The sequence below is a fragment of the Apiospora kogelbergensis genome, assembly GCF_038363985.1.
Source record: "Apiospora kogelbergensis strain CBS 113332 chromosome Unknown utg000006l_segment0_segment0, whole genome shotgun sequence".
Classification (NCBI taxonomy): Eukaryota; Fungi; Ascomycota; class Sordariomycetes; order Amphisphaeriales; family Apiosporaceae; genus Apiospora; species Apiospora kogelbergensis.
Window position 1 is genome coordinate 812,527 of NW_027117423.1, and position 18,411 is coordinate 830,937.

The following is an 18,411-nucleotide window of genomic DNA, read 5'->3' on the forward strand; positions in this document are numbered from 1 at the left end:
GTTATGAGCGCACTGAGTGAAATATACGTGGCTTCTGTTTTGATTTTCTCCCTGAGTTTTCCGTAGTCTCCAGCGTTTATTGTGTCTTGAAGAATAATATTAGACAAAAAAACTTGATTTAGTTTGTTGCGCAGTAAATTCCAGTCCGAATATCCTTGATATTGTAAACTATTGGGTGTTGGCTCATAATGCAGGATTACCCCTGAATGGAGAGCGACAGCTATCGGCACCCACCAACACGCCGAAAGCTCTTTGACAATAGCTACATGCGACAGGCTGATAACTGTCCCGAGGTGAGGCACAGCAGCAAAGGCTCTACACGCCTGGAGATCTATGACTGGCTGGAGTTAACCTCTTTCACCGTTCAACCGGACTTAAGGATTTCATGTTCGCGCTCTTAATAAACTCCGGTTATCAGTATAACAACGCTCCTCGGAACGTCACTTTTCCAATCGTCGCTATTTTTCTCCGTCATCGGTTGAATCTAGCTGCCTTTATAGCCTATTTTCTCTCAAGGCGAATCACCATATACTTATCTCAACAAAGTATCACATGCTTGCACTCACCCCTTAAGAGGACAACACAGCATAATGGCTCCGCTTAAGGGACAGTACCTGCTGATTATTGGCGGCTCATCCGGCATGGGTTTCTCCGTAGCCAAGCTCGCACTTGCTGGCGGCGCCAAAGTGGCCATCGCATCCTCGAGCGCTAATAAGGTTCAAAGTGCCGTCTCTCGGCTAAGCGACGTCGAAAACGGCGGCGGGGGGTAACAGCCAGGTTTCCGGCTACGTTGTCGACCTGGCCGACTCCGATCCGGAAGCGTCGCTCGAGCAGCTGCTCGCCGAGGTCACCGGCGGCGGCCAGCAGCCACTCGACCATATCATCAACACTGCGGGGCGGGGCGTCCCCAAGCCCATCGCGGAGATCAACCTGGCGACTGCGAATGAGCTAGCGCGCCTGCCGCTCTTCGTGCCCATGCTTATCGGTAAGCTGGCGCCCCGATTCCTGAAAACGGAGGGACCCGGATCAAATTCGAGCATCATCTTCACGTCCGGTCAGGTCGCCGAGAAGCCGATCCCAGGCTACAGTGTATTGGCGGCTTACGCATCGGCGCAGCATGGTCTGGCGCGAAACTTGGCTGTCGACCTCGCCCCCATCCGCGTTAATGTCGTCGCGCCAGGGCCTACCGAGACGGAGATGTGGGGGGAGCATCGTGAAGTAATCAAGAAGATGGTAGTAGAACAGAGTTTGCTTGGAAAACCGGCTTCTCCTGATGAGGTCGCTGAAGCCTATTTGTATCTTGTCAAGAATACGGACGCTACTGGATCGATAGTGAGCTCCAACGGGGGCGCAACTCTGAAGTGAATTAGCGATGAATGTTCATAGTTGCGGTATCTGTAGTTCCGTAGTGAGAGAACAGGAAGCGGCTGGTTTTGGTGTCCCGGTCGGATGGATCCGGAACCGACACGGCTACTTAACAAGTGATTCATATTCGTGGTGCGGCTTTTACGGACATTGCGGGTTTTGCTACTGTGACCTTACATTGTTAATTCCCAGACACTTCAATTCCTATCTAAACAAGCACAATGGAAATGAAATGTTCGGCAACAGACAGGTTTACACCCACGGCTACGGATACTTTTCGGCTAAAGACTCCTCGTCCGACTCGTCTTAAATGACACTCAATTCCTGAGGCTCTGATTATGAGACCTCGACAGATAATGAGTCCATGTCGTCTAAATCCCTTGAATTAGCCCCTTCTCGTATTTACTGTCTACCCAAACTTGCTACCTTATATCTTACTTTGGCATGGCCGACTTAGCGATCACCGAGGCTACCGATGCGAGCCATGGGTGCTCTATGACGGAATCCGAGCTGGCCCTGGACGAAAATGCCGGCACCACCAACGCACTATGTGAATGGGCAATAGGGCTTAAATTCTCGGATATTCCAAGACCGGTCCTTGAACGAGTCAAGCATCTGATCCTGGATGGAATAGCCTGTGGACTGGTTGGCGGCCATGTACCTTGGTCGGAGCAATGCGCCGATGCAATTTTTGACTACGAGCCCCCTGGATACTGTAACGTCATAGGCTATAACGAGGTGAGTATTGCTCCATTGGTCTTGAAAACCACTCACTTCATCCCTACCCGCTGGCTGATAGCGACTATCCTATGAAGAAGCTTGGCCCCTTGGCAGCCGCCATTTTAAACGGCGCCTTCATTCAGGCAACCGAACTAGACGACTATCACAGCACCGCCCCCTTGCATTCCGCCTCGGTGGTGCTACCAGCCCTCCTCGCCGCCGCCCAATGCCTCTCCACCGGAAACGGCAGGGGCGATCAGGCCAAGCAGAAGGTGGTATCGGGGCTCGACTTCCTGCTAGCCGCCGTCGTCGGCTTCGAGACGGGGCCTCGGGCGGGCCTGGCGCTCGGTGGCGCGGAGCTACTCACCCGCGGCTGGCACTCGGGCGCCATCTTCGGCTGTCCGGCGGCGGCGCTGGCCAGCGCGCGGCTCCTGGGCTTGGCGCCGGCCGACGCCGAGTCCGCCGTCGGCATCGCGTGCACGCAGGCCGGCGGGCTCATGGCGGCGACGTACGAGGGCATGGTCAAGCGCGTGCAGCACGCCTTCGCGGCGCGCGCCGGCCTGTTCGGCGCCCTGCTCGCACGCAACGGCTACGTGGGGATCCGCAAGGTGCTCGAGCGCCGCTACGGCGGGTTCCTGAGCATGTTCAGCCAGGGCAACGGCGCCGTGCCGCCGTATGACGTGCGGCGCGTCGTCGACGGGCTGGGGGAGAGGTGGGAGGTCTTCGGCATCCGCGTCAAGCTGCACGCGTGCGTGGGCGGCTGCCACGGTCAAGTGGAGGCCCTCGCGCAGCTACAGCAGGCGTACCCGGAGAGGTTCGAGAAGGAGAATCTCCGGCATATCTCCAGCATCCGGGTCGGCTTGTCCAGTCCCATCTTTGCACATGATGGATGGGAGCCCTTTCAAAGACCCTTGGAAACGACGGGGGCGCAGATGGACGCGGCCTACATCGGCGCCTCGCAGCTAGTTGACGGCCAGGTGCTCTTGGAGCAATTCGCCGACAGAAATCTGAACCGAGACGAAGTGTGGGATCTCGTGAGGAAGACCAGCTGTTACCATGACCTTCACTTTGACCAACCGCACTTCGCCTGCGGCGCACGCGTGACGATTGACTTCGACGATGGTTTCAAGGTCGAAACTATATTGGACCAGCCGCGGGGGTACAACCCACCGATCACTGACGAAGACATTCGGCGCAAGTATCGCACGCTGACTCCGTCTGCTGTTGATGACGAGCTGCGCTTGCAGAGAATAGAAGATCTTATTCTAGATCTGGAGAATGTCGATGACATATCAGAGCTCATTGGGCTTCTTGCTCTACCCACGAAAAGTGTACTCTAGATAGACTTAGAAGAGGAAGCAAGAGAGAATTCTGTTCATATAGAAATCCAAAATAGACAAGCCTATATTTTCCTTTTTACTTTGAGATCAGCATAGCAACTATCTATGAGGTGAAGGTGGCAATAGGTATTGGTGCCCCTTATCATATTGGTCAGCGTGTGTGTTGTATGACCTTCTTCTCGCCAAGAGTCCTAAATATCTGTCTGAATACTGCATTATCCGATTATTTTGACATTTTGCAAATTATAGAACTTTAGACTCATTCTTTACCCAGATCTCTCAGACTTGCCAAAAGTCTCCTTCGGGGTAAGTATACATCTGGTGGAGCCAGCTTCTTCTGAGTGGCGGCCTGAAACCCCCGTATAACTATCTGACTGGCGCTATTCCCGGGCACCATATGTTTCAATGATCCGCGTGTTATTCCCATGAGGCTCATGAGAACAGACTCCTAAGCCTCCGAGCTGCGTTTGTCCGTCACTGTCATGCTCATCATCGTCAATCGCCGTGAATCCTTCTGTCGTCATGTCTTTTCTCTTATTCTTATTGTTTAGCTTCCGGTTGGTACGCCCAAATGTTTCGAGCGTCACATCGTTTTTCGCGTTACTCTTGCCTGTCCCGGCCTGTCCACTACTCTTCGTGAAAGTCGATAAGACGCGGCCAAATACCCGGTCGAATAGGGGCCGGAGAGTCGGGCTGCAGGAGACAATGATAGCGATCGCGGGCTCCACGGCGCTGTATGTGGTGGTATTCACGGCCGAGTAGGACATGTCGGCGAAGTCGACGTTCATGACGGTGTAAAGTCGGATAGCGGCGAATACAAGAGTGCTTCAAAGTTGCGGTCGTTAGTATCTTAGCTTTACTCGGCTTCAACAATGCAATAGGGGGAGAGGCCTATCGATTGACCACCAACCCCACAGGAGTAACATTTTGTTGGTCAAAAGATATCGACGGGATAAAATGGCTTACAGAACGCCAGCTCCAAACACACAGAAGAGAGCGGCTTTGTATCGAAATGGCATCCTCAGTTGCAGTACCATTGGGATCGGCAATGCAAGGATCGCCAATTCATTAATCATGTCGACGATGCCGATGGCTCCAAACGCAGCGACCTGGTCACCGCAGCGACCCCCAGGCGTAAAGGGGTTCCAGTTCATCTCCACGGGGTGGCAAATGAGCAATCCCATAAGGATAGTCATCAAGGCCCAGGCAAGAGTGAACGCCATGACGATATTGGCGGCTATGGCGAACTCTCGGGTGATGAAGATTCGCTTGAGCATCCAGAGGATGCTCAATTTGACCAAGCCCATGGAGAAGGCGAACAGAACCTGCACAGAGTAGGTGGCCTGTTCACGAGTGATGCGTATCGTGATTAGCAGTTGCAAATTGCATTACAGGTACATCTCTCAAATGCCCGTAACGGAGTTCGTTCACAGAAATAAGCGAATTACTGACCTTAGAGAGACGGATGATATGTTTGGGTTGAAGTTCCCCTATGTGATGACCCGCACCACCCAGGAACACCATTGAGAAGCTCGAAGCAACAAGACCATAGAAGCACACCAATGCGGTCAGGTGCATCCAATCTTCCGCGAAATACCCAGTGCCTTTCAGCTTGCGGCACCAAAACCTAAGCGTCGTCCATATCGCCGTCAAAATCACGAGAACGACGTTGGCGGCGATGATGCTCACTCCTTGGGCAGTTGGGGGGATGAAGTCGGTTTCGATGACAGACAGGCTGGTATCGTTGCCTACAAGGACAAGCCGTGGTAATAGGTACATAATTCTTTAAGGTAGAGCGACGGTATGCTATCTCATGTCTTAGTCGATTCTCAGCATAGAACGAGCAAAGCGACGGCCGAGCGAGGAAGGGTCCTTAAAGCCATCAAGAAGCATATTTACACATAGGTAGTATGCGGCACAGAGACAGCCAAGCAAAGTGACTGTATGCGTAAGACCAGGGATGAACCACAATTGGTAGTGGTACATTGCCAAGTACCAGTCTGGCTTTCTCTCCTTGGATATCCCATTTCATACCCCAGCATGCTCCCAGTAGGGAGGGAAAGTGCGACAATGACTAAACCTCCTGGTCGAAGGTTACCAAGTTGCTTTAATACACCACATAAAATAGAAGCGGGAGTACGCTGGCATACTGATGGTTCATCGGGCGTTAGGCTGCCGATAGAACAAGCCAAAGGCCCAAGGCAAACCGCAGAGGGTTCAGTAAAGACTTCGAACATACCCTAATACCCAGTATGATCCTCAGGGCGGGTCCTCGGCGGCGTAAAGTAGCATAGAAAAACAGCGGATCCTCCGCGGGGCAGCCGCTGCATGTGGGCTTACCAGATTGCCTTGTCTGGCCATAGCGCCGAGAGTCAGGAAATGAACTTATGGGGTATAAAATCTGGGACGGGTCGGCTCGGTAGGTCGGGGAAGCAGAAAAGGGGGCCGGAGGTAGGGGTGGCGGCGGCAGGGGTGACGGCCAAAACCCCCTTCCCCCCGGTTCACAAGTCCGCAGTCTCCATCCAGTACACATATCTGAGATGGAAGAGAGAGAAAAGGTGAAAAGATAAGCCCACAGTGGTGCCATGCCAGAACCATGCTAGGGCCCGCACGTAAGGCACAGCAACAATCCGCAATGAACAGGCAACCCATGGCTGCGCCGTAGGGCGACAGCTTAGAAGGCTATAGGCTTGCTGAATCCAGCAGTATGGCCGCTCAATGCCTGCTTTGCAATCGATCCGGTTAGTGTGTCCTCCCCAAGGTTTTACCTTCTTGATTTCTGCATCTACCATTGAAACATTTTCCCATTCTATTCTCAGCCCAGCTGCACTCGTTCCTGCATCTTCATGTCATCGTCAGCCATGTGGGATTACATTGTTGTCGGCGGTGGCATCGCCGGATCCGTCATCTCTAGCCGTCTGATAGAGCAGGACCGTACTCTCAAGATACTCTTGATTGAGGCCGGGCCCGATGTCAGCAGTCGGACAGACATAACCTACGTCAACTCGACCAATCTTATCATGGGCGACTTTGATTATAACGATCAGACGTAAGTTTGGATACCACCTCGGCTCGTGGCATTCATGCACATGCACGCTCACATGATTGCCAAGTGTGCCGCAACTCAACATGAACAACCGACAAATCGGAAACGCAGGTGGGCGCGCCCTTGGCGGAGGGTCCGTCATAAACACCGGTAAGCGAAGTGTTGATCCTTCCCTTCAAAGTTGCTCCGGATTGGCCCGCTAATCTTGCTCTTTGTGGTCCCAAGGTGGCTGGACCCGTGGCGACAAGGTCGACTACGACCTCTGGGCCGAGACTGTCGGCGACCAACGCTGGAGCTATGACTCGCAGCTGCAATACTTCCGTAAAACGGAGGATTGGTGCGATCCCAAGCAGCATCCGGACCAGCATGGTATGGGCGGCCCTCAGCATGTGGCTTCGATCTCCAGCACGGGACGCGAATATCCGCTCCGCAACAAAGTTTTGGAGTCTTGGCGCGAGATCGGGGTCGATGCTTTGCCTGAGCTAGACGGAAACGCCGGGCGCATACAAGGCGTTAGCGAATTGTACGAGAACCGGCGCGAGGGGAAGCGTCAGATCTCGAGTTCCGTGTACCCTCTCGACGGTGTCACGGTCCTAACCGAGACGATTGTAGAGTCCGTCATGCTGAGCAAGGACGGTAGTGATGTGCGAGCCACCGGCGTTCGGATTGCTAACGGCACCGAGTATGCCACCAAGCGCGTGATCATGACTGCCGGCGCCTATCGCACGCCACAGCTGCTGATGCTGTCGGGCATCGGCCCGGGCGAGACACTGGCAAAGCACGGCATCGAGCCAAAGTTCGAGATGCCCGACGTGGGCAAGCACCTGGCTGATCATGTGATGTACTACATGTTCTGGAAGCTCAAAGATCCGGCCCTGGGCTATGCACTGGGGTCCAGCAACCCGTTGTTCAGCGAACAGCAGTTTGGTCTCGGCAACCCCACCGACTTCATCACGTCGACCTCTATCCAACAGGACGAGGTGCTCGCCCGGGCCATTGCAAAGGACAAAGAGGACCAAGCTGCAGAAGGTGAAGTTTTCAAAAGCGATTTCCAGCAGCACCCTTTGTACATGGAGAATTTCATTCTCTACGTTCCGTTCCCGTCAGCCGACCCCGTGGTCCCCGTTGATGGCACCCACATCACCACAACCATGGTAAGCTTGAACCCGACGTCGCGAGGAAGCGTGACCATCTCGTCGCGGGACCCGCGTGCGCCCCCGTCATCGACCCGCGCTACCTCTCTACCGAGGTGGACCGGCACGTGTGGCGGACCGCGCTGCGACAGATGGCCAAGCTGGTGGCCAGCGACTCGACCGTACTAGGACGGGAGGTGATTGCGTCGGAAACGCCACCGAGTGCGTTCGCAGCGCGGCCCCTGAGCAGCGCGCGGGACGTATTGGAGGATGATGCGTACTTGGACGCCCGGGTCGCTGCGGGGGCCAACTCGACGTACCACGGACACGGGACGTGCGCCATGGGCAAAGTCGTTGAGCCGTCGTCTCTGAGGGTATGTGGCGTGCAGGGTCTGTACGTCGCCGACGCGTCTGTGATTCCTGTGGTGTTGGGTTCGCATATTCAGGCGGCCGTGTATGCGCTGGCAGAGCAGGCGGCTGTGCTTATTGCCCAAGACCAGTAATCGTCACCTAGTTAAACATTGCTGTCGGCAGGGCCATGGTATTGGATTTAGGTTGTATGGTGATCTAATTGCTGGAAGTCTTCTCGATATAAAGTAAACTTTGACGGGTCGGTTTTAGCGTTGATGGTGGCAGAAACGTAGCAAACATCGCATGTAGAACAACGTTAGTTGCTGTGCACGGTACAGAGCTGCTCAAATCGAGGGGACGAGAGAGGTGCCACCAGAACATGAATGAAAAAGGGGTGGAACGAAAAAGAAGAGAAGAGATGTATGGCGAAGTTGCTACGCAGTCATGGCCATCCAATGGGAGTACTGGGTTACTGGTAAAGAGGAATGAATAGACAACGTTTCAACAATACGAGTCGATGCGCTCCAATATGGCCTTTTGGCCGCGCTTCTCGAGATTCGGTGGCAGCGGCAATGGTCGGGGGGTCATTGGACTTTGAGGTCCAGTTGGTCATTACAAGCCGTGGTGGCCCCTGAAATTTATGAGCTACCCTTATTTTCTCCCATGGTACTGTAAAATAGGGGAAATAGGGGTAACTCGTAAATTTCAGGGTTTACCCAAAGGTTGTCTCAACAAATTTTGACTGACCCAAGACATGTAGCACTATCCCAATAAATAGATTTCCCTGTGAACGAATGGATCTACCAAAGATGGCAAACGCTTGTTTTGTAATACGCCCAAACCCGTCCACCGTATTGTGATCTAGACTATGATAGACCGATACCAGCAGTTCATTGTGACTAGTTTGAACAGAATATAAGTCCCAGACTGCCTATAAGGGTCGTGTCCTTGAAAAGCAGGTTACTCCAGCAGTATAACAATGAAATCTCAAGAAGAAAACTGAACAATGGCCCATATTTGGTCCGACATATCATTGAGTAATGTTTACTCAAACCTTCCAATATTCCATCCTCCGGTTATAGACGAAACCTCCTTGATCATCTGATCCTGTTCTTTGTTCCTGTTTAGGTCCTTGGTTCCCAAAGTACTGATTATCAGAAGCCACATTCGAGTCAGGGTCTATCCCGACGACGGACGGAATGTCACCTGCATTTGCTGAGAACGCAGTGATGTAAACAACCGCTTGAGTCCAGAGTAAATCTCTGCTGGCGCATCAAAGTCATCGCCTAGGGCCTCTCTCCTCTTTCGCTCATCGTTGATCCTCTTGGTTACCCACACCAAACCAAATAGGGGCAGCATCCGCACCAGGCAGGTAATGTACAAGCCGCGCGGTCGGGACCACCGCCCGTCCGCCAAGATACATTCATGGTGCAGGTCCTCCGGGACCTTCTTTTTCAAGTAGGAGTCGAACTTGCGCCAGCTGGGCCCTCTGTCGTAGATGGTCAGGAGCGAGAGCGGATATACCACGAGGCCCGTCGTCGCGTATAACGTCGTATACCCCCACTTGGCGATCCAGGCCTCCTCGAATCGGGGGCTGAGCAACGCCGGTGGCGGCGGCAACGGCAGCTCCTTGCCGTAGCCTTGTTGAACCTCCGGGGGCAGCGACCAGTCCGTCATGTTAGTCGTCCCAGGCGCGCAGTTTGTCCTGGCATCGCGACGCGTAACCCATGAAGGGTAAAAAGAGCGAAAACGAGGCCGTGAGGCACCGAATGCTTCTCCCCCACGGGCCCTGTTTCGGTAGGCCCTTGCGGACCTTCCTCTATCGTTTCCCGGGCCAATTGTACCCTTCACCCTGGATCATTCTATGGTAGGAGACCTCGTGTCGCAAATCCTGCTCCCTTGACGACTCTGACACCCAAAAACCCACGGGCGCCGCGGCCAGTGCCATCAATTTGAACCCGTTAACCCCGATTTCACCAAATTTGCGTTGGACTTCGTTTGGCTCTGGCGGTTTCTCTATAACAACAGACCGGTAATCCATGTTGGACAGTTTCTGTGCTCGAGCCTTTGATTAAGCGATAAAGCTGCGGATGTAAATGCAATATGCGACCAGAGGGAGCTGGTGGAACGGACAGTGGACAATCTGATAGTGCTTGCCTTAGAAAAGGTCGTTGTGAAGTTTCAGACGCGTGGCTTGAGGGCAACCAGCCTACCCCTCCGCTCATTGGATACCACTGCCCAGGAACGACAGGCATGCCGAGCAAATGCAACCACGTGACATCTCAGCCTCGCAAAGGAACATCGAGGCTACTCAGATGAGGTTCAAAGCGTGCGACAGTAAATAGAACATCAGGAGCATCAGTCACCGGTCTATGTAGCCAGGCAGCCAAGTGTGTGGGCGGTTGGAGAACGAGTCCGGCGATAGTGAACTTAAGCCGGGCCCTTCGACAAGCGGAACACAATATGACATACTTCCGGAAGCTGCTGCGTTCATACCCCGATCTCGGCAACGGAAGAACATTTCAATCGGAAGAGTTATATCTTCTCGTTTTCCAGTTGTATCGATATATTGGCTTAGTTGTTGCGTTGGAGGTGGTGGTGGTGTACGCACATTCAGTTCCGGACCCCGATTCGCCATTCAACCAGTAGCCAGGCAGACTGACATCTACACCCACGCGACCACACGCGATCGAACCAAATCCTAGTCGCATCCTAAGATCGGTTAATCATGAAATGTAGCCCCTATTGGTTCCACAACAGCGGCTTCGGTAAAGGGGGCTAACCCCTGTATAGAACGGAACTCCGAGCTCCAAGCACCTTGAGGGCATATGTGGACATGTGGGGTATAATTATGATGTAGATTGTTAACGCTGGTTAAATAGATAAAGCAAGTCTCTGGCAGTCTAATCGCCAATTCCCTTTCTACCTTTTTGTGCCTACATGTGGCACAGGCTTTAATGCTGTCCACTCTGTTTCATCTAAAGGTCTAACCGGCCAGGCCACCTCTATCTAGCAGTACAGAGCCCATATCTAATCGAAGACGATGGCAGCCTTGATAGCAGACTTGTTGCGGATGCTCTCGAGAGCCTCACCCCACTGCTCCAGCTTGAAGGTCTTGTTGACAATGCCGGCGGTCTTGATCTTCTATAAGAGAGGTTAGTAAACACACGTCAGTTTCTCCAAGAAGAGCAGGACTTACGCCGCTGTCAAGGTAGTCAACGGTCGAGGGGAACATGAATGTCTCGGAGAAAGATCCGATGATGGTGATTTCTAGAAATGGTCAGTGGATTTATTCCGTAAGAACCGGCAATATGGGCACCAGCGACTTACCATCACCGAAGATCTTAGAAGGAGGCCAGGTGACACGAGCGGAGGCGGGGTAGACACCGTAGCACACAAGCTTTCCACCACGGCGGACGTAGTTGATGGCGTCCTCCAGGACCTTGGCACTGCCCGATGCCTCGACGACTACATAAGCTGTCAGCCTGGTGATTCGCCTACGAATTTGGCGCTATCGTAACTTACCGATATCGAATCCATAGGGGTTGTCCTTCTTGATCTGTTCCCATTGGGGAGTGGCATCCTCGCGAGACAGAGCGACGTACTTGTCAGCAGCGTCGAGGCTCTTAGCGAGGTCCATCTTGGAGCCACCCGGGGCGGCGATGGTCAGTTGGGAGACACCAGAGTTCTTCCTGGATGGATATCAGTATAAGATCGAGAGCGGAGCTCATGAGGAGGCTTACAGGAACTGGGCCATCATGAGACCGGTAGGACCAGCTCCGATCAGAAGAGCGTGAGAGCCAGCCTTGGGGGCAATCTTCTCCAGACCATGCATGGCACAAGATGCGGGCTCGATCAGAGTGGCATCAACGTCGGAGAGGTTCTCAATCTTGAAGAGCTTGCCTTGTGTGTAGGAGGCCTATGACGTGTAAGCATGGTATCCAGAAGGAGTGAGCAGAGACAACTAACGTATTCGGCGAAGCCACCATCGAGACCCAGCACACCATGGGCCTTGAAGTCCTCGCAGAGGAGTTCGTTGCCTCGGCGGCAGTAGAAGCTTCATAAAGGGTTGAGCAGTGTATTCGTCACCAAGGTACCTGGAGTCGATGTACTCACCAGTGGCCGCAGAGCTCCGAGTTGTCAGCGGCGACACGGTCACCAATCTTGAAAGACTTGACGTCGTCGGCCATGGCTGGGATCGTTATCAGCTGGGCATATTTCACCGAAAGAAGCATGCTATCTTACCGACAACCTCACCAATGGTCTCGTGACCAGGAATGAGAGGGAATTCGGCGATGAACTCGCCTTCGTGGATGTGAAGATCGGTACCGCACACACCGCAGGCCTAAGGAACAGGTTACTACGTCGCCTGGAACACAGAAAAGACGCGCCACCACTTACCTTGACCTTGATGAGGACATCACCAGCACGGAGGGTGGGCAGGGGCACCTGAACGATGCTCCAGTCTTCCGGCTTCTCATATCTATACGAGACGAGACGGTTAACCCATCAGAAGTTCATGCTGGTGGCGACATGAAGGTGGAACCCAGCTGTTCCAGGCTATGATCACCAGAGGCCTGAGCCTAAGAGGCGCCGAAGACATACCTGAGAGCCTTCATGGTCTTGGGGAGTTCAGGAGCCATCTTGAAGGATTAACGTGAGCAACAGGAGCGGGGTATCCAAGAAATAAGTCAACAAAGATCAAGCAAGAGATCAACAAGAAAGGGGCCAATGAAGCGACAACAAAACACAGATCAACAAATCTATATGATGAGAGACGTGTAGAAAAGGTCGGGCTCGGGTTGGATGTCGGTGCAATATTTATAAAGAGGGAGGGAGAGTCAGGGTGCGTGAGGTCGGGGCAAGCGGAAATGCTCATTTATGGCGAGGGCTTCAGACCTCACGCTTCTTCTAGCTACAAACCTTTTGCAGCATCCCGCCCTTAGCACTCCATTCGTCTGGCACACGTTTGAGGGGGTAAGAGGCATGTACCTACCTACCTATCTGCCTACGCTACGCACGACTGGCCCTGGCTTCGATGCTACTTCGCACAACAGGCCAGGAGAAGGCAGGACAAGGTACGGATATCGCCCAGCAGCAGTCCGCGTGCCCGGATGCAGCCATTCGCCAATAGCTGCGCCCAATTCCAGCAGAGCGTGGCAGCGTGGGCCATCCCAAGAGACGAATGGACATGGATAGAACCTCTAGCTCGATCAGCCTGCGTGTGACGGACGAGGATTGCGTCCATTCGAGGCGTGCGGGAAAGAGGGGCAGTCCTCCGAGCCCCCGCTGTGGGACCCCAGACTGCCAGAAGCCCAGCCCAGCGACGGCGTCAACCCCACCACCTTCTGTGCCCAGCACGCGTCATAACGCATCTTCTGTCTGCTCAGCCTGCTATGTCGTGAGCATATGTCGCGGGAGGGGGATCTGGGGACCCAATTCTTATAAACACAATCAAAGACCTTTTGGGGGGCCACGCGATATCAACATCTCGAACTTCTTTCCTCTCTCGTAGAGGCTTCGGGAATCCCGTGGTGCGTTCAAAGTGGGAGGGGTTTTAGTGTGTGGACTGACGCATTTCTAGTAGTTTCGCCCAGTAAGCTCATTATCGAAGGTTTGGCGGGCAATCGCGAAACACGCACGCAGCCGTCTGTATATCCCTCTCGATCACACTCGTCGGTGGAGTATTATTGGATGCTGGAGCGACAGGAAATTTTGTTGATATATACTAGATCGTGGGACGGATTCCAACGAATGATTGACTGGCTCTGTTCAACAACTAATATACATGACGCACTGCACAACCGTACATATATCAGAGCCAACCCCCTCAATTGGGAGAGAACTTCATGGGGCAGAACCGTGGGCATTGCAATGTATGCACATGACAGCCCTCCCATGTCGTATCATCGCAGCTGGAATATGACCAATTGCCATGCAAATCCCACCGCCTGTAGTTTGTTGAGAGGGCAATGCGATGGCGCGGAACGGCGGGATGCGTGGGATGTGGGATGTGGGATGTGGGATGTGGGATATCCATGGGCTGAAGCAACCATGCAACCTACCTACACGTATTAATATACGACAGCCGGCCTCGCTGAACGAATACCTCACGTACAATCGCCGTGTTGCGGCAGCATTGCACCCCTCGCCATTGGCGTTATTACTAACAAACACAGCAATTGGTATCAAATACTCAAACGTCAACTTGAAGCTGGATCGAGACGGATTACTCAAACGGAAGGAACCGAACAGCGACGACGTGAGGACTTCAATGCTCGAGTATAGCTGCACCAGCGTCTGTGGACGGACATGGGGGCGTCTATCCCTCAGCGGGGTGAATCGCCCCAGGTCATACCATATCCCCATCCCTATCGTCTCATGTCTCATACCGCATGCATCTGGATGGCATACATAGTATATCTCCACGCGAGTACCTAAGGGAATTACACATGCACGCTTGCCCTTCGGTTCAATGCCTTGCATCGATCAAGGATATCGCTTGATGATTAAGCTATCTTTGCTGGAACATTGTGGATTACCCCACACATGGTTTAATGGTGGGCATGGCAGCGGATGACAGATGGTGATCGTCAAGTTCAAGAGTGGTGAGTAGACAACGGCCATTGAGAGACGGCCCAGTCGGTCAAATTATTGAAGAATTGATATGTAGTTTGTGAGGGCAAGGAGCGATGCCGAACCCAAGGAAATTTAATGCTGCATAGGCATACGTGAGACAAGTATCGATGTCCAGCCAGCTTCTATGTGGCACAGTTAATGGGACGGGTGTCATGGATTTCAACGATATCTCGGTCACAGATATGCAAGCAACAGGCCGTTTGTGACGATGAGAATTGCATTTATATACCATCTCATTCCAATTGGGTTCTACATGACTGCATTGGACCCAAGGTACCCCAGAACCGCTTTGTCTCAGCAGCTATTGCTGATCGACGATCACGGTGTTATGGCAGGCGATCAAATTGTTCACAAATGCTTCATTGACAAAAGCTGATTCTTTATGCGGCAAAATCATGACCCTGATCGTAGACCTTTTTAACCGAAGGCGTTCATGGTTCCTCAATAACTCCACCAGTGCAACCGAGATATTTTTCCCCACGAGCTTCTGAAACGCAAAGAGGAGCGCGACCATTCAGCATCCTCCATAAACCCTAGAGTACACCATGTCGTCGTCGTTCATGCGGCCAAATGCGTCGATGGAACTTTCATGATGAAGATGTTGGTCGGAAGAGTCCCTTACGAAGGGGGAGCCTCGCCACCACGGCCACGGCCACGGCCGAAACCACCACGGCTAGAAATAATATGTCAGCTTGTTGTCTTCCTTGTTTTGCAGCCTTGAGAGCGCTCTCAAGGCCAATGGCGGGGTATCCTTACAACTGAGGGTTGAATTCACCAGGAGCACCACCCTCCTTGCCCTCGCCAGCATCACGGCGGCGGTAGCCACCCTCACGGTCGCCACGGTCACCACCACGGCCACGGCCGAAAGGACGACGCTCGCGCTCACCCTCGCCCATCATGCCTCGGGGAGGAGCGTGGGATCGCTGCTGCTTGATGTGGGTGGCGGGGACGATCTCGGCGGGCAGGTGCAGCCACTCGCGCAGGTAGTCGAGGCCCTCAGGCAGGAGGGTGTAGTAGTAGTATTGCCATGAGAACTGGGTCTTGACGTAGCCGCGCGAGGTCAGCGACTGCATGGCCTTGATCACGAAGAGGTTGCGGGTGCCGATCTCCTCATTTTGGATATCGAACTTCTTGGGGGCAACGGCGACACCTGTACAAAAGTTGTCGCAAGTCAGTCCAACTGCATCTAAGAAACGTCCAACATCATATTGCTCGATAATGAATTTCGAGGTTTTGGGCAGGATGGCGGCTTTTTGCGATATTCGGAATTTGGGTATGGCGCTTACCCTCACGGAACAGGTACTCGTGGATCTTCTTGCGGTCCTCCTTGGGGATAAGCATCTTGGCGGTATTGACTGATGTTCAAGATGAATCTTTGGTGGTGTGGGTGTCGGGGTCGTGATGTTGTCGACTGGAAAAGTCACGACTGTTTTTCACAAATTAGGGAACTTGCGTGTGGGAGGACCAAAATGTATTTGGGGCTCAAACTTGTGCTTATCGGAAAAGCTCAGACCAACCAAGGTGGCTTCAATGGATGGGGTCAAATTTGTGGCCAGTAAATGTGGCTGACAGAAAATCCAAGCCATAGCCAACCTGCGCCACTAGACTTAGCCCAGCCACTCACTGCTGCAATCTTATCTCCTTCAAGGTTAATGGCGATTCTGGTATGCCCCCAGCTGTAGAAGTCAAGACAACGAACTGGGAGAGTTTTAGTTTGAAGCAACGAGATTTCGGCGATTCATAAATATTGAGGATCCTGGTTCTCTCTAACTCAGAGCTGTGGCCCGAATCAACTCCATTTTTACAGCCCATCCAAGACAGCCTGCCATACCAACCGCTACGATCAAACAACAATCCATTTGCCTCAGAGGTACGACATTTGCGACACCAATATCATCTCCATAATCAACAGCCCGATTTTATTTAAGATGGCGTCAAGCTCTCACGTCAACGTTCTTGTGTCGACGATTCCTGGTCTCGGCTCTAAGACATTGTCTCTACGCATACCACGCGACGAGACCGTGGCCGACCTGTATCAGCAGATCGACGACCGCCTCGAAGTTGATGCCTGCCGTCGCCTCATCGTGACCACCCAGTCCAACAAGCAACTATCATACGGAGATGTCAAGCTCGCGTCACTCCTGGCACAAGATGAGGAGTTCCTGACATTTCGACTATCCGCGCCGCTATGCGGTGGCAAAGGAGGATTCGGATCACAGCTGCGAGCGGCGGGTGGGCGCATGTCCTCCAAGAGGAAGAAGACGGGGCGGGAGAACGATTCGAGCAGGAACCTCGACGGCCGCCGGCTTCGGACCGTCAACGAGGCCAAGGCGCTCGCCGAGTACTTGGCCATCAAGCCCGAGATGGAACAAAAGGAGCGGGAGAAGCGGATGGAACGGTGGCAAAAGATTGTGGACGCCGCCGAGGAAAAGGAGTACGAAATCAAACACAGCAACAAGGGCAAGCTTGATGAAAAAATGGGTCGAGCACAAAGCAGACGCTGCCGAGAGGACAAGGGAGGCGGTCCTTGCCGCCATGACGAAGGGTACCTACCAAGATAACCTCGCTACATCGCATGGATCCACGTCGACAGAAGCCGGGGGTATGGAGGACTCATCTGAAGAATCCTCCTCCGAGGAGGTAGCCGAAGCCTCATCAAGTGGCTCGAAATCCGCGACGCCACCCGAGACAGCAGACAAGGGCAAAAAGCCGGTTCATCGGGCCTTTGCCGGGTTTGAAGAGGATGATGAGTTTATGAGCTCAAGCGAGGATGAGGCGTGAATGCTGTTTTGCAGCACTAATGACTGTACGATTTGATATTACTTTGAGAGCCCCACACGCGAAGGCAGGCATGGAATGGTGACGCAACGAAATGTTTATGTGCATTTGGTTTGACCAGAGACGTCTAATACTACTACATTGATACCCCCCGCTGCTACAATCTAATTCTTGTCCAGCCAAATGCCCCGTGAGATCTGCCGATTTAAACGTCCAGCTTAGCAGGGAAGTTTCCAGACTCGCGCTGCTCGTCCCCTGTGGTATGGAAGTCAGCATTGCCGTCAGGATCCAGTAGTTTGTTTGCGTTGTCTTACATCGCTGGTACCAGCCGCTGGGGCACAGAGATCGGTAGGCAAGGAAGAACTGATGTATCGTTAGAACCGGTGCTCTGTTACTCTAGTTGTATGCACTGATAGAGGTCGTACCTGGCGGCAAGGCTTGAAGTCCTCGCCCTTGGCGTTGATGCACTTGTGGTAATCAACGTAGTTTTGCCAGCAGTGCTTGGTCTGGTTGACGTTGGGGAAACGGGCGTCGACACCTATATCATCGCATCAGAAAAACTGCTTAGGTCATTTCGTTGTCGCGGGTCGATCGGTCATCAATATCGCATCATGGTCGCCCTTTGCTGTGCCAACTTCGTCTTTCGTATCGCAATAGTGCATGGCAAATCGTTCACTCATAGATGTGCATGGAGGCGAAGAGTGACCGTGACATCGGGTTGGTCGGTCGGGTGTGGTGGAGTGGAGGGCAGGAGGTTCTTACCAGCTGCGGACCGAGTTAGCAAAGACGGCATTCGAGCAATTGTGAGGGTTTTAGCCGCGGCTCTGTCGGGGAACTCACCAGTGACGAACTTGAAGGGCTTGGTTTCGCGCTCGTCGTCGGACATTTTGGCGGTTTCTGGACTGATCGGAGAGGTTGGAGTGGTCGTGGGTGCTCAATGGCCGAGAGGTGGTGGTGATGAGGTAGTTCAATTGATTGCCTTTCTCTCGGTCGGAAGTCAGGTAGCTCTCGCTCACCCCAGAAATTGCTACTGGAGGGA

The 18,411-nt window shown here is 53.2% G+C and overlaps 9 protein-coding genes across 9 annotated transcripts; 4 read left to right on the forward strand and 5 right to left on the reverse strand.

Moving 5' to 3' along the window:
- Window positions 1-590: 590 nt before the first annotated feature.
- On the forward strand, window positions 591-1,365 carry PG998_009081 (uncharacterized protein; the record flags this gene model as incomplete). The annotated part of the gene is made up of 2 exons (XM_066875897.1): window positions 591-716; window positions 778-1,365. 2 exons carry the CDS (start codon window positions 591-593, stop codon window positions 1,363-1,365), a joined length of 714 nt encoding a protein of 237 aa, XP_066728053.1.
- Window positions 1,366-1,809: 444 nt separating this feature from the next.
- Window positions 1,810-3,425, forward strand: PG998_009082 (uncharacterized protein; the record flags this gene model as incomplete). The annotated part of the gene is made up of 2 exons (XM_066875898.1): window positions 1,810-2,103; window positions 2,181-3,425. 2 exons carry the CDS (start codon window positions 1,810-1,812, stop codon window positions 3,423-3,425), a joined length of 1,539 nt encoding a protein of 512 aa, XP_066728054.1.
- A 446-nt stretch (window positions 3,426-3,871) lies between these two features.
- On the reverse strand, window positions 3,872-5,204 carry PG998_009083 (uncharacterized protein; the record flags this gene model as incomplete). Its single annotated transcript, XM_066875899.1, has 3 exons — window positions 3,872-4,250; window positions 4,392-4,768; window positions 4,878-5,204. Coding segments are annotated over 3 exons (1,083 nt in total), but the record flags the coding sequence as incomplete, so codon positions are not given.
- Window positions 5,205-6,286: 1,082 nt separating this feature from the next.
- PG998_009084 (GMC oxidoreductase) lies at window positions 6,287-8,107 on the forward strand (the record flags this gene model as incomplete). The annotated part of the gene is made up of 4 exons (XM_066875900.1): window positions 6,287-6,474; window positions 6,539-6,621; window positions 6,697-7,625; window positions 7,655-8,107. 4 exons carry the CDS (start codon window positions 6,287-6,289, stop codon window positions 8,105-8,107), a joined length of 1,653 nt encoding a protein of 550 aa, XP_066728056.1.
- A 1,027-nt stretch (window positions 8,108-9,134) lies between these two features.
- Window positions 9,135-9,632, reverse strand: PG998_009085 (uncharacterized protein; the record flags this gene model as incomplete). Its single annotated transcript, XM_066875901.1, has 1 exon — window positions 9,135-9,632. The coding sequence occupies one exon, from the start codon at window positions 9,630-9,632 to the stop codon at window positions 9,135-9,137; it is 498 nt and encodes a 165-aa protein (XP_066728057.1).
- Window positions 9,633-10,985: 1,353 nt separating this feature from the next.
- On the reverse strand, window positions 10,986-12,609 carry PG998_009086 (alcohol dehydrogenase- zinc-containing; the record flags this gene model as incomplete). Its single annotated transcript, XM_066875902.1, has 10 exons — window positions 12,561-12,609; window positions 12,357-12,438; window positions 12,201-12,300; window positions 12,072-12,147; window positions 11,925-12,012; window positions 11,699-11,874; window positions 11,481-11,647; window positions 11,286-11,423; window positions 11,155-11,225; window positions 10,986-11,099 (listed from the first exon to the last, which is right to left on the reverse strand). The coding sequence occupies exons 1-10, from the start codon at window positions 12,596-12,598 to the stop codon at window positions 10,986-10,988; spliced, it is 1,050 nt and encodes a 349-aa protein (XP_066728058.1). The 5' UTR covers window positions 12,599-12,609.
- A 2,603-nt stretch (window positions 12,610-15,212) lies between these two features.
- PG998_009087 (40S ribosomal protein eS10) lies at window positions 15,213-15,935 on the reverse strand (the record flags this gene model as incomplete). The annotated part of the gene is made up of 3 exons (XM_066875903.1): window positions 15,213-15,267; window positions 15,351-15,744; window positions 15,881-15,935. 3 exons carry the CDS (start codon window positions 15,933-15,935, stop codon window positions 15,213-15,215), a joined length of 504 nt encoding a protein of 167 aa, XP_066728059.1.
- A 587-nt stretch (window positions 15,936-16,522) lies between these two features.
- Window positions 16,523-17,375, forward strand: PG998_009088 (uncharacterized protein; the record flags this gene model as incomplete). Its single annotated transcript, XM_066875904.1, has 2 exons — window positions 16,523-17,028; window positions 17,054-17,375. 2 exons carry the CDS (start codon window positions 16,523-16,525, stop codon window positions 17,373-17,375), a joined length of 828 nt encoding a protein of 275 aa, XP_066728060.1.
- Window positions 17,376-17,577: 202 nt separating this feature from the next.
- On the reverse strand, window positions 17,578-18,258 carry PG998_009089 (uncharacterized protein; the record flags this gene model as incomplete). Its single annotated transcript, XM_066875905.1, has 4 exons — window positions 17,578-17,627; window positions 17,687-17,735; window positions 17,798-17,910; window positions 18,213-18,258. 4 exons carry the CDS (start codon window positions 18,256-18,258, stop codon window positions 17,578-17,580), a joined length of 258 nt encoding a protein of 85 aa, XP_066728061.1.
- Window positions 18,259-18,411: the final 153 nt, after the last annotated feature.